Raw genomic sequence first — 13,433 nt, 5'->3', positions numbered from 1 at the left:
ATGTAGCCGGCCCAGTGAGGCAGGCCAGGGATGCAGGGATCGCACAGGCCAGGCCGCCAGGGACGCAGCTTTCCTTTAATCTTGCAGACGCAAATCACGCACGTAGACGTGGCTTGCCTTCTTTTATCGTGACAATTCCTCAACTAGTGGATCTGTAGGTGTATGTCGTCATGTACAGACGTAGTCCATTCTCCCTTCAAAATTGAGATCTTTATTCCATATCTTCAGGCCCCGATCTCGCGAGTTTGTTTCTATCGGCCGCAGCGATTGCTGAGTCGATGGTTTGCTCAAGCCTGATGCGATGTCCCAATTGCTGGACGCCATTGCACATGGCCTCCCGCCTGCCGCCAGGGCCATGCACCAGTCCACTTTGCCTCATCGTCGCCATCGTCCGATCACGGACGCTGATCCAATCGATTTCAGGTATATCATATTACGTTTTCTCACAATCTCAATCGTATTGCTAACTAACTAATTTACTTCCGCATACACGATGTATATCTTGCGTCATTCAACCTATAAAATATTTTTTCTTTAACTAAGTGTCTTTACGTATCATTTTGTATTTGTGTATATTAATCAGAATCCAAATACAACACGACGGCCGCGCTACATGCTACTACAAAATTCCTCCGTTTGAATTTATTAGGCTACTTCAAATGTTGAGCCTAAAGCAGGTTTAAATTTAACTCATAAAAAATATGAGTTATATGCCAAAAAACTATCATTGGGTTAGTATTCCATGGATTTTTTGAATGTTCTATATTTTGTGATATATAACACATAGATTATTAGTCAAATGTTAGGTCAAAAGTAGGCTAAAAACCCTACGAGGACTAATAAATCCGGACAGAGAAAGTACCGTATCGAGCATACAATGCTGAAATAACACAACTCGTCATGGGCAACACTTTTGGATCTCACAAAAAGGATCATTCAAACATAATTTCGTAGATACAATTGTGGGGATAACTATAGGAGCGAAGATGAGGTTGTGATTTAATAAATCACGTATCCGTTGCTATTATTATAATTTATATATAATATAAGGGGCCCCAGGTTCTAGATTCGTCCCGGGCTCCCAAAATCTCAAGATCGGCCCTGGATGCACCTGAGACCGCCGACCGCCGTAGTTTCAGTTTTTTCATGTTTTTATTTTAAGTTATTATTAATGTAAGTGGACTCTGGCATACGTTTGAACTACCAAGTTTATTTATTTTAGGTTTTTATTTGGATCTAGTTTCATTTCATCTATAATTTGAGATGCTCGGCCGCATTGGACGCACTTATGTCACCCCGGCCAAAACAGAACACACTCTTCGCTCGGCCGACCTAAACAAATAAAAACTGGGTATGTTTGAGTTAGCGCGTTGGAGTTGGTCTAATGCCTTATACAATACTAGATGCTTAGAAAAATAAAGCGGCTTTTTCTGAAGCACCAGTGTCCATTTCTATAGAAGAGACATCTAATTAAACGTCTATCATATACAAATAAGCACAGATGTATAAGAAAAATCCGATTCATTTCTCTAAGCACCTCCCCTAAGCAGCTTGCATTACACAAGGCCTAAAAGGGAACGCAATTTCCTGCAACAACGACAACACCTGCTAGAGTTGCTCTTATTAAGTTCATAAAAAACTTATTTTATATCGAAATAAATAAGAACTGAATTTGAGACAACAAGACCAACGCTCAATAACAGACCACGGATCAGTTAAAGAAAAAAAAACAAAAACAAAAACAGAGCGCGGATCGAAAACCAAAAGAAATCATTTGTCTCTTCCTCCTACCCGGACTATTCTACTACTACTACTGATGCTCAGCCTCAGGAGCGGCATGACGAAGGATGCCGCGGCGCGGCGGTCTTCATTTGCCATTCGAAACTGCTCCACGGACCACGCTGGAGTTGCTTCTCGGCCATATATGCACGTCCGGCTGGATTTACTTTTCGTGTGTGAGTCGTGCATTATTTTCTTTTATTTTTTTGCATCATTTGAGAGAGGCGAGGCGCCTGATGAAGATGCCGTATGCGTCGTCCCTGTCGAGCATGCTCACCCGAACGTACCTGGGGTCCGCGCCGAACTGGTTCCCGCTCCTCGTCAGGATCTTGTGCCCGCGGAGGAACCCCGCGCAGTCCTCCACGTCCTCCCTGTCGCACCGCAGCCACGCGAACGCTGCGAAAAGAGATCGAACAATGGCGCGAGGCGAGTGAGAACCGAGACCACGCGAGACATCCGGGCGAGCGTACGACATGCGTACGTACCAGGGTTATTGGCGGCCGTCTCGTTGGCGAAGTTGCAGCGGCCGGAGGTCTCGGCGGGCAGGCTGAAGATGCCGGAGGCGGCGGCGGCCTCGCGCAGCATCCTCCAGCGCTCCACCATCTTGCGCCGCCCGAAGTCGAACAGCCGGTGGCGCGAGGCGTCGCCATCGACGTAGCCGTCGGAGACCGCGCTGAGCACCTTGGCGGCGCGCAGCTGCGAGTCCTTGGACACGCCGATGGTGTTGAGCTCCACGAACTTGGTCATCCGCCGCGCCACCTCCCGGTCCTTCACCAGCGCCCACCTGAATGCTCAACCATCGCATTTCGGTTCAGGTTCGGCAGTTCAGACTTCAGAGTAACACTCTTGTCTGAGGTGAAGTTGCAGCGAGCGACACTTACCCGATCCTCGTGCCGGCGTGGCCCGTGCTCTTGGACACGGTGAAGAGCATGATGTCGTGGTCGGCCCGTCGGGTGATGGGCGTGTACTGCGGCCAGTAGTAGGCGAGGTCATGGACGGCCTTCCCGGCGCCGGAGCTGAGCACGGCGTCGCGGATGGCGCCGTCGGGGTTGTTCGGGGAGCAGACCAGCTCGATGTAGGCGTCGCCCACGAACGAGTTTGCGTCGCCGGCCCAGCGGAAGAGCCCGGACCGGAGGAAGTCCGTGACGGCAGGGTACGACTGCATCCATGATCCATGATCAGATTCTTTCAGTGAATTTTATGTGAACTTATCCACTGAAGCAGATCGAGCCAGTGAACTGATGACTCGCTCACATTATCATATAGTTCAGATTCAGATCCTCAAGAAAATAAACTATGTTTGAATAGCTAGTTCTCAGATAACCGGTTCTGTTTAAACACAAAAGCTGTTATAAGAATCTAAAATTTTGTTTGGGCAGCTTTTCAGTTTTTGAAAAACCGAAGTATTCAAAAACCACAGTATTCTTATGTGCGGAAAACAAATACTAAAAACCGTAGTTTTTCTCATGTGTGTCAAGTCCACCGAAGCGTTTGTTTTGCTGTAGTTTTCTTACAGATAACAATGGTGCATGCTAAGGGCATCTTTAACATGGACCTCAAACCACCCGTAACCGACTCGACGGCACGGTCCGGACGTTTTGTGTACCATTCAACGCGGGTCTATATCGGTTCGCTCGGTCTGGACGCACATTTTTCGGCAAACCGGAGACAAACTAGGGGGCTTTGCGGGCGTTCGGACCATTGCCACACCCACGACTGACAGCCCTGGCCCACAAAAAAAAACCACCCTCGCCCGCACACACTTCCCATCCCGCTGCCAGCTGTCCACATTCATGCCGCTGGAGAGCGGCCGCTCCGCATCGATGCCGGCGCAGAACGGACGCAACCTCTCACCGCCGGCATTGAAGCGGCGCGCTCGCCGAGAGAGAGCTGCACTCCCAGCTTAACACTCCTCCTCGCCACATTCAAACGGCCACATACTGCCCGCCTTCCCTCATTAAACACGTGTGTGTGTCGAGAAACCTACTTTGGCCACACGTCCGTTCGTGAGCAGCCCGTCATTAAACACAACGTCGGTCAGCTCCGGCCATCCACTCACTATCTAGATGATGCCAGACGCCGGGCAAAATCGCACACACTCCGCTCCCATCTGCTTCTTGAACTATTTTCTCTATAATCTTCATGGCATCCGGTGAGTAGGAAGAAGAGTTCTCCGACAAAAAAGCCGGTTGGGTGGCCCATCGAGCCTGTCGGATAAGTGCCAGACAACTCCTTGCTCCACCCCCTTGACGCTCCAGGTCGCTGCAGGCCAGCTCGTGGAGGCAGAAGGTCCAAGTTGGCGCGTCGTTCAACAACTTGTCGCTCCAAGCCAGCTCGCCGAGGAGTGGCGAATTGCTCCAAGCCGGCACACCGTCTTTGTATGAATTTCGTCCGGTTAATTCAGACAGTGGTTCAAATGTATGCAGAGAGCGTTAGATGGACGGCTTCCATGTCCTTGTCCGTGGAGTGGTCTCCTGTCCACATACAGGAATCGATGCATATTTACAGATCAATGTTGGAGATGTCCTAGCTCTGCAACACCTAAAAAGCAGCACGGCGGGATTAATCCAGCATGTGCTAGTGTAGGACCGGATGAATCACCTTCTGTCTCCTATAGTCATGTGTAAGAGTGTGCTCCAACGAGCTAGCTTGGTTCGTGCACGTACACGGCGACGTCAACAGGCTAAGCTCTCCCCGACGATTTCTCTTTCAGTTTTGAAATAAGTGGTTAGGACCTCTTTTTTGCAGAAAAACTTCAGCATGAGAGATAACCCAGTAACTTGAACTACATTAATGTTTTAAGCCAAACACGTCAAAACATTTAATACCAAGTTTACTCCCAAACACATCCTAAAATGTGGATAAGTTGAACTAGGTTCTACAAAAAAAAATCCGCAAAAAATGAGTTTTTGGAAAAACCACAAATAACCGCTTTCCTATAATACCAGTTTTCTACGCACGTGTAGATGGCAAGGGACTCCGACGTCCTCGTCGTAGTGAGCGACTGAGCTACTGCCGCTGGCTTGTAACCTCCAGCAAGCCCGTGGCGGCGTGTTGTTCCGGGCGCCCGTTGACAACTGCGACACCATCGACGACAGTATGTTGCTCCCGGCGCGAGCGGTGCGGCCTAACGCCCATGACGATAGCTGTGACATCATCTACTTGACACCATGGACGGCGGCGTGTTGTTCTCAGGCGTGAGCGGCATGACCTCCTCGGCACCCATGGTGGCGACGGCTGCGACACCATGGACGATGGCATGTTGCTCTTGTGCAGCGCCGCTCCTCAGCGTCCATGGCGACGGGTATGGCACCAACATGTTGTTCTCGACGCCAGGAGCACGGCCGCCTCAGCGCCTATGGCGACGACTATGACATCGGGACGCTGCTTCGGTGTCGTAACTGCACATGCAGTTGGGTCATTGACATGTGGGCCAGCTGTCTGTTAGGCTCACATGTCAGTGACCCAACTACAGGTGCAGTTACGGCACTGAAGCTCCGTCCATGACATTGATGGAGGCATGTTGCTCCTGCAGCAAGCAATGGGACCTCCTCGACGTGGTGACTGCTGCGACACCCGCGGGTCAGAGAGCCATTTTACTATGGACAATAGTCTCCCGCCTGAGACCATTGGCACGTTGCCCAGACAGATGAGACCGTTGGCATGGTGCCCGGACGGCCCATCGTCTGTGCTTGCAGCAGGATGAGTACGGAGACTATTAGGCCAACTTCAACACGACCTCATTTTGTCCATGCGTATTCGTTTAAGTCTAAACGGACAAATACGATGGCCCAACGCAGCGACCCATCCTATTTTTCTACCCGCTCTGTGTCGCTCGGATCCATTTTCGTTCTAAATTTGGGTCCAAAGCAAACAAAATCTGGGCGTTTTCTGAATCCATGTGGTCCGGCTATCCGTTGCATGTGAGCCATGGCCCGTTTGTCATCGAAACAAGAGGGGGCCACCCACCCACACATCCCTCTCTCTCTCCTCTTTTCTCTATTTCTCCCCCACCGATGCCGACCATGGATGCCCACTAGTCCACCTCGACGCCGCTGCCGAAGGTCAGCCACTCCACTGCCCTGTCGTCGTCGCCCTCCCCGGGTACTCGTGCGTGCTGCTGCCCTGCACGACGAGCTCCGGCATGGCGCCCTGCTGCTGCTCCAGCCGCCGAAGAACTTGGGCACGACAGCGACGGCCGAACCAGCGTCCGTGCTCCACCGTGTTGTGCTCGCGCTTGTCGCCATGGTCGCGGGGCAGCAGCAGGTGCTGCTCGAGCTCGTCGCCCGTGCCGGAGCCGGTGGTCCTCTCGCGGGCCAGCAGCAGGTGCTGCCAGAGCTCGTCGCCCATGCTCCAGAAGGATGGCGCCACCTCGTGATCCTCTCGCGGGCACTTCCTGAGGAGGAAGACGGCGGCAGTGGAGGGCGCGGAGGAGCAGGAGAAGACGACGGGGTGGTGCCGGAGCCGGTGGCGGCCAGGATGGAGGGCCCGGCCTGGCTGAGTAGCCACTCCACAGTCTGCCCGTCGGAGTTGAGCCCTAGCTCGCGGGTGAGCTGCAACACGCGCGCCGCGCACATGCCGCCCACGCCGTTCACCTCGCCGTGCCGATCCTTGGCAACCTTCGCCGCCCCCCGCCTTTCTCGGCTTTGGCATCGCGCTCCTGGAGCTCACGTACACGCTCGCCGTGCACATGCCGCCCGCGCCGTTCACCTCGCCGCGCCCGCCTTTCTCAGCTTCGGCATCACGCTCCTGGAGCTGACGTACGCGCTCGCCGCTCGACCCCAAGGCAGTGCTGCTCCGCTCGCTGCGCTCTGCAGCGGCCGTACCGCCCCCACTAGCTGTTCGACGATATGCCGGGGTGAACATGTCACCAAATGAAGCAGCACCGTTGGGTTCATACGCTCTGTCCGGACGCCGAAGTCTGTTCGCTGTCTGTTTTAACGACCCAGACAAATAAAATGTGGATAAAAACAGATTAAAAAAAACGGGTTGTGCGTTGAAGTTGGTCTACGTCGCGAAGCTCAAATCCAAGCTCCGCGGAATCTGTAGCACATAATACTACCCGTGTGATTAAGCTCATGTTGCTTCCCCAACAAAGAACTACTCCCTCCGTTCGGAATTACTGGTCTCGGAAATGGATGTATCTAGAACTAAAATACGTCTAGATACATCTATTTCTGTGACAAGTAATTCCGAACGGAGGAAGTACCTACATAATCACATTTTAGTTTTTCTCGATCCAAATAAGGATTTATATATAGTCCCTCCATCCCAAATTAGTTAATTCAGATTTGCTTCACTTTTTTCTTGAGTTTAGAGTTGCTTCGGTGTGCGACCATCCACTAATAAAGTGGCACATGTTCTGAGGGTGGTATCAAGTCATCGTGTAAAATCTGGCTCCCCGTGTCTCTCGAGTGTGTTAGCTCGGGGATTGTTTCGGATTGGGCCCTAAACTTTGAATAAAGCAACAACGTTCCTCTAAAAAAAATTTGTCTGGATACAGATGTATCTAAACATGTTTATTTTTTTGTGGGTAATATTTAGACATGTTTTAGTTAGATACATCTATACCTGACAAATACTCCCTCCGTCCGAAAATGCTTGTCATCAAAATAAACAAAAAAAATTGTATCTAGAACTAAAATACATCTAGATACATCCCCTTTTATGCATTTTGATGACAAGTATTTTCAGACGGAAAGAGTATAAGCCAACTAATTTGATACGGAGGTTGTACTTATTGACAGAAAAATTGAGTATAAGCCCTCCTAAAATCTGTTTTCCACAATCTGGCGAACTCGCGCGCCAGAGAGCCATTTTTAGGCCCCGTTCGGTGTCCATCCGCTCCACTGCTGAGCCATTTTTAGGCCCCATGTCCATCCGCTCCACTGCTCCGCTCCGGGAACGGACGAAGCTGCAGTGAAAAGTTTTGGAGTGGGTGAAACGATGCTCCGCGGATTTCAAGGAGCCGGCGCATTGCCGAATAGGGCCTTACTCTGGCTGAGACCATTGGCACGGTGTCCGGACGGCCCAGCCCCTGCGTCTGTGCTTGCCATTGGCATGGCGAGCGGCAGGATGAGTACGGAGAGTCTTCCGGGTGACCAACATAGCACGTCGCGAAGCTCAAATTCAAGCTGGCTTGCCACGGGACAGTGTACACACTTGATAAATAATGGGGCAAATTCACTATCCATCGTGATTTACCCGGGCAACGTGGAAAACAATGGGCTTCGGCTAATATTTAAATAATGACTAATTAACATATGGAGTGGTAATTCTAAAAAAAGCTGGGGTGGAAGGCGATTCCGATAGAATCGCCAAAAAAACTGACCCTATATAAGCCTACAAAGTGCACTCCCTTGACCAAGCGTAATGTGCAGCAGTCATGGTCTGCCATTCCCTTCTTCCAAGAAAAATACTCGAGAGAAATCGAGCAGTCACTCTCTCCTAAAAAAAGGAAAAAAGAGCCTGTTGGGCACCAACGGGGCACTTCGGCTGTTTCCTTTCTCACACCTAAAGAAATGACATTTTTTTTTACAACAAACTTGCTCAAGCGTTACACTCACGTATTTTTTTATGAAGAAATGACTTTAGTGGTATTGTTGGTGAAAAAAAACAAAATTAGCACTATATTAGTGAATATATTCAATTATGAACCCCAGGCTCATCTGCTCTTAATGAACAGAAAAATCAAAAGAAAATATAGAAGAAAATTCAAAAGAAAAATCTCATTTTTTTTGTCAACCAAGACACTCATATGCGTGATGTCCAGAAAAATTTCATCATGTTTGGACATCTGAGGACCTTATAGCAAAATAGAAAAAATCGGTCTTAACATTGCATGAAAAGTAAACTTTCTCATAGACCCTACTTTTTTCTACCGAGAGCTACTCATATGTGCAAACACAACCAAATTTGACTCGGACATCACACACTCAAACGTCTTCTTATGCCAAAATAAAAATAATCAGTTTCTTTTAAAAATTTGCTAGTATTTTTTTATTTTACTGTTCACACAAAGGAGCCGGATCGCCCTGTGCATATATTAGTGTTACTAATCCCTCTATATTTTCCTAAAAAATTGTTTTTCCTGCTAAGATTTTTTACAGGTTATTTAGATGAAAATTTTATACGAGTATGTCAGTAGGTCAAGTTTGTTTGAAAAAAGTTTCAAATATTTTTTACTTTTATTTCTCTGAATTATACAATTAGGCTCAAGCCTGTCCAGGCTTCACAAAAGTTCTGGCTCCGCCACTGAATCCAAGCTCCATGGAATCTGTAGTACATAATACTACTCGTGTGATTAAGCTCCCGTTGCTTCCCAGACAAATAACTACTACATACTAGTCCATTTTTTTTTCTCGATCCATTCCAAGCAAGAGTTTATATATACTTATCTCAACAGAAAAACTAACTAAAACTGGTTTTCCTAAAAATTCTCCCAAAGCTGGTTTTCCACAATCTAGCGATCTCTAGGAGAGTGTTGGGATCTCCTCCGCTCCCAGCTCCTGGATGGTTGGCTGAGGCTCCATCTCTCAAATCAGGAGTAGATATCATGTTCGGCAGCTAACTCCACTCTCTACAGTCAGCTTGGTGTGGTTCAGGTAGACGCTGCATGCGAGCGAGAAAATTGGATCGAGTGAGCCGGTAAGTTAGACCCTGTTTGGTTCATAAGTTCTAGGACTTTTTTTAGTTTCAACTTATAAGTCTCAAGTCCCTAAAAATTCCTACCTGTTTGGTTCCTGGGACTTATAAGTCTCTATAAGACCATATTACAACTATAAGTCTCTATAAATTCCTCCTTGAAAGTCTTATTTCATAAGTCCCAAATGCCCACTTTAAGTCCCTATAAGTCCCTCCTGTTTGGTTTAGATGGTACTTATAGGGACTTATTTAAGTCCCTAGACCAATAAGTCCCTGGAAACAAACACCCTCTTAGTCTGTTAGTGGCACGCGGAGCTCGGTTTCCTGCTGGATTGAACTACAGTCTGCTCCACTCCACTCTTCATGCTCCATGGAGTTGTAGCATTCGGCACCGCTCCGCTCGCTCCGGAAGCAGAGCTGTGGAGTGCCGGAGCGGAGTGAGCGGGTGTTTGTTTAAAGAGACTTTTTTGTGTAGGGACTAGAAAAAGTCCCTCTTAGCTTTTTAGAGACTAAACTAGGCATTTGAGACTAAATGAAGAAGACTCTCAAGGAGAGTCTTTTTGGGACTTTTCCAATAATGCCCCTCCATGCATCTATTGGCCCGCCACCCCATGGTGTTGTTTAATTGTTATTTTTCTATATACTAGGGGCAATATGGTCATTTAATAACCTCTAGAAAGGGACTAGGGACTTTTTAGTTTCTGGAAACAAACAGGGAGGGACTTTTTAGGGAAGAGACTTTTTAGTTGGGACTAGAAAAAGTACTAGGACCGGAGAACCAAACACCACCTGAATCCAAACACGCTCTAGGCAGCAGGTTTTATCCGCTGTAGCGTCTTCTTCTTTTGCAGTAGGTTGTGGCCTGCGTGCCCTTTATCTTGTTGTGTCTATTCTATCCGCCGTCGGGCTGCCGATACTGTGTGTGTTTCTGGGACTGGTGGTTTTGTTTGACTTTATTTGTAAAGTTGGGCATATGCCTTTCTCTAAAAAAGTACTACCTCCGTCTAAGTGAATAAGTCATTCGCGTAGTTCTAGGTCATCGATTTGAGGAATTAAATATGTGTTATATGTCATAAAAAGTACATCACTAGATTTCTACAAAGATGTAGTTTCTAAATATATGTTTTTTGTCACAAAGAATACATATTTAGATAGTTAAATTGTCAACCTAGAACTACGCGAATGACTTATTCACTGAGACGGAGGTAGTAGTAAGTTTTTGCTCTGTAGTTAATTTCGACGGCCAACAACAGCTGCAACAACAACAAAGCCTTTAGTCCCAAACAAGTTAGGATAGGCTAAAGGTGAAACCCCATAAGATCCCTGCAGTTAGTTTCGACAGTTGTATTTCCATTAAGCGAATAATGGAAAGGGGTAAAACTCGGTTGGAAAAAAGGGAAAATAAACTATGGGCTAGACACTGGCACCCCATTACTGAGCTGAGCTGAGCACATGACTAATCACCAGATGTGGAACACACACATGACAATGGAATCTTAGCAACAGAGTGCCCTGCACTTTCCTGTTTCCCCAGGTTAAGTACACAGATCAATCATGGCACATGAGGTTAAGCACAAGCCGCAGACGGCGCCGCCGCCACGCCATGTGTTAGCCATACTCTCATCATCAGCACATGCCGACGGAAATTCGCGGGGACAAGGAGTTCGGAGTCCCATCTCTGCTCTGCTGCCCTAATAACATGCTAAAACTCCCCGGGACTGAGATTCAGATCTGGTTCTAGAAGCCCATGCCCATGATTGCTTACAGGGACACTCGTCGGTCGGCTCACCGGCAAATCGCCGTGATGCCTTGCCGGCCCTACGAGAAGTCTCATCACGCCATAGGGTTAACCACCATGTGGGCGCGGTGGTTCTGGGACAAGAAAATGGGGACAGAGAGAAATCGGTGGCACCATCGGGTGTCCCCCGCTGTCCTAATCTCTCTGCCCCATCTCCTCATCATTTTTAGTGGGGAATGATACGATATTGACAGGCCCTGGCATCCTTGTCACACAACATTTCATCTCCCCGATGCACTTGCCATTGGTTTATGCCACCCAAGATCCGGTGTGCCTTTGTGTTGTTAAATCTGAACTTTCGAGGAATTTTTTTTGGTGGTGGTATCGCACTTACCGAGTAGTAGGGCGCCGTGGAGACGACGCTGGTGGGCTCGGCGGCGTCGGCGGGCGACAGGGCGTAGAGCGCCGCCATGAAGAGCTGCGTGGATCCGGTGCCGACGAGGACGTGGTAGCCGTCCACGGCGGCGTTGCCGACGGTGCGGTGGAGCCGCCGCACCTGCTGGTCGAACAGAGGCTCCATGAACCAGCATACGTTGCCAACGTCCGAAAAGTAGGACATCGTCTGCCACCCCGGGATTACGAGCTCCGCCGCGTCGCCGGTCTCCCGCCAGAAGGCCTCAAACATGGTCGGGTCCCCGCTGCAGCCGACAGAACGAATGTCAAACGCGTTTGTAAACTGAGATGAGATGGGAATAGATTCGAAGTTCTTTTAAAAAAAGAGGTGAGAATAGATTCGAGCGCGGGCGGCCATCAACTAAGATTCGAGCTCATGTGGTGCTGCATCGATGGCGGGAATAGACTAGTTGCGAAAATGAGAGCAAAATCATGGCGACAGGTACATGCACCGCGGATGAATCTGGCATCGATCGGCCCCAGATCGGCATCCATTCCTCCTTGACATTGACACTGAACAGGGACATGCTCCGCCGGGCAGAACGCCCATCGCCGGCTCTTCACATTGCAGATATTTTGATGCACAAATTTACCACCGAAAAAATTACGAGGAACAGGGGCTTACTGGTCTAGATTAATAACAGAATCGGAGGTTACTGAAGGCTTCCCGGTCGACGGCGCCCTCGCCGCCGCGCCGCTCGTGCCCGGCGGCGGGGCGCAGGCGTGATGTTGCTGATCAGGAGAGATGACACCGGGGTGGTGCGGGTGGCTGACGATGTACTGGTGGAGTAGGAGCGGGAGTGCGGCGACATTCAATGCGACAGACGCAAAGATGAAGACTCGCCATAGTGGCATGCGCCCCGCCGGCCGCCTCCTGTCGGAGGTCTTGGTGGCGGAGCATACGCTGCCGCCGCCTCTTGGCTTCGCTCCCCGGAGCGCCGGGCCGCCGCCGTTCGCGGTCACAGCGTGTTCCTCTCGGCAGGGCGCGCCACCGCTGCCGCTGCCTCGGGGAGAGGCGATCACGTGCGCCGACGGCGGCATTAGGCCGCCGTTCACTTGGAGCTCCGCCGACGTGCGCCGTCGGGGCGCCGCCATGACGCCCGGAGGAATCGATGCTTTTGTGGTGTGAACCAGCCCAGCAAAAATCGAAAAAACAACAACTGTCTTTTGGCGAGAAAGGGCTCTTCGACCGGCTGGAATCAGCCGGGTTTTTGGGAAGAAAGATCTCCCTCCTGTTTCAGCTCGGACCTAGGACATCGGAGCTGATTTACTTTGAGCAAGTAATGAACCGCTCTCCCTCCTCTCTCTCTCTCTCTCTCTAGCGCTGAGGTGACTTCGCTGGCGCACAGGCCACTCTCTCTCCTGTTGGGCTGTGACTTTGAGCAGCTGAAGCACTGGAGCAGTGATGAGGACGAGAGAGGAGGTGGGGCAAGGAGAGAGAATAGACGTCTGTGGGATGGGAGGGGTCGACGGAGACCCAGAGCGTCCAGCCTGCCGTTCTGGCTATGGCGCAGAGGTAGAGGGAAGAGCAGCCGGCCTCCACTGCACGGCTTTATTTATATTCCTTCTGTTTATGTTCAGAGGTCCAGGGAGCGGGCCCTATGGATGTGCACTGCCCATAGCTCCTACTTCAGCGACAGCGAGGAATTGTCAAATACTCGTTCTATAACGTAGTTTTTTATTAAAAAAACTCAAACCTTATAAACTTCGATCATATTATAGAGAAAAATATATTTGAAATATCAAATGGATATCATAAGAGACATTATGAGTTCTATTTTCATATCATAAGAAACTCGGCTGGGCAGCCGTTGGATCA

General features: G+C 49.6%; 1 protein-coding gene across 2 annotated transcripts; it reads right to left on the bottom strand.

Moving 5' to 3' along the window:
* Positions 1–1,614: 1,614 nt before the first annotated feature.
* Positions 1,615–13,138, bottom strand: LOC119267093 (tryptophan aminotransferase-related protein 2-like). Of its 2 annotated transcripts, XM_037548404.1 has the most exons (5): positions 12,240–13,138; positions 11,556–11,859; positions 2,661–2,938; positions 2,265–2,563; positions 1,615–2,175 (listed from the first exon to the last, which is right to left on the bottom strand). In XM_037548404.1, exons 1-5 carry the CDS (start codon positions 12,707–12,709, stop codon positions 1,991–1,993), a joined length of 1,536 nt encoding a protein of 511 aa, XP_037404301.1. In that variant the 5' UTR covers positions 12,710–13,138; the 3' UTR covers positions 1,615–1,990. The 2 variants fall into 2 exon arrangements, with proteins under 2 accessions (XP_037404301.1, XP_037404302.1); XM_037548405.1 differs by lacking the exons at positions 1,615–2,175; positions 2,265–2,563; positions 2,661–2,938 and adding an exon at positions 4,952–6,711 and having other exon boundaries at positions 12,240–12,861.
* Positions 13,139–13,433: the final 295 nt, after the last annotated feature.

Source organism: Triticum dicoccoides, chromosome 3A (assembly GCF_002162155.2).
Source record: "Triticum dicoccoides isolate Atlit2015 ecotype Zavitan chromosome 3A, WEW_v2.0, whole genome shotgun sequence".
NCBI classification, from domain to species: domain Eukaryota; kingdom Viridiplantae; phylum Streptophyta; class Magnoliopsida; order Poales; family Poaceae; genus Triticum; species Triticum dicoccoides.
This window is presented reverse-complemented; position numbering and strand designations above follow the sequence as displayed.

Excerpts from the sequence above, each read along its gene's own strand:
- LOC119267093 (XM_037548405.1), bottom strand. The coding sequence starts at position 12,709 with ATGGCGGCGCCCCGACGGCGCACGTCGGCGGAGCTCCAAGTGAACGGC. Across the intron at positions 11,860-12,239 it reads TCTGTTATTAATCTAGACCA|CGGGGACCCGACCATGTTTG; the intron begins GTAAGCCCCTGT and ends TGTCGGCTGCAG. Across the intron at positions 6,712-11,555 it reads CCACGGCGCCCTACTACTCG|ACAGCGAACAGACTTCGGCG; the intron begins GTAAGTGCGATA and ends TCGTTAAAACAG.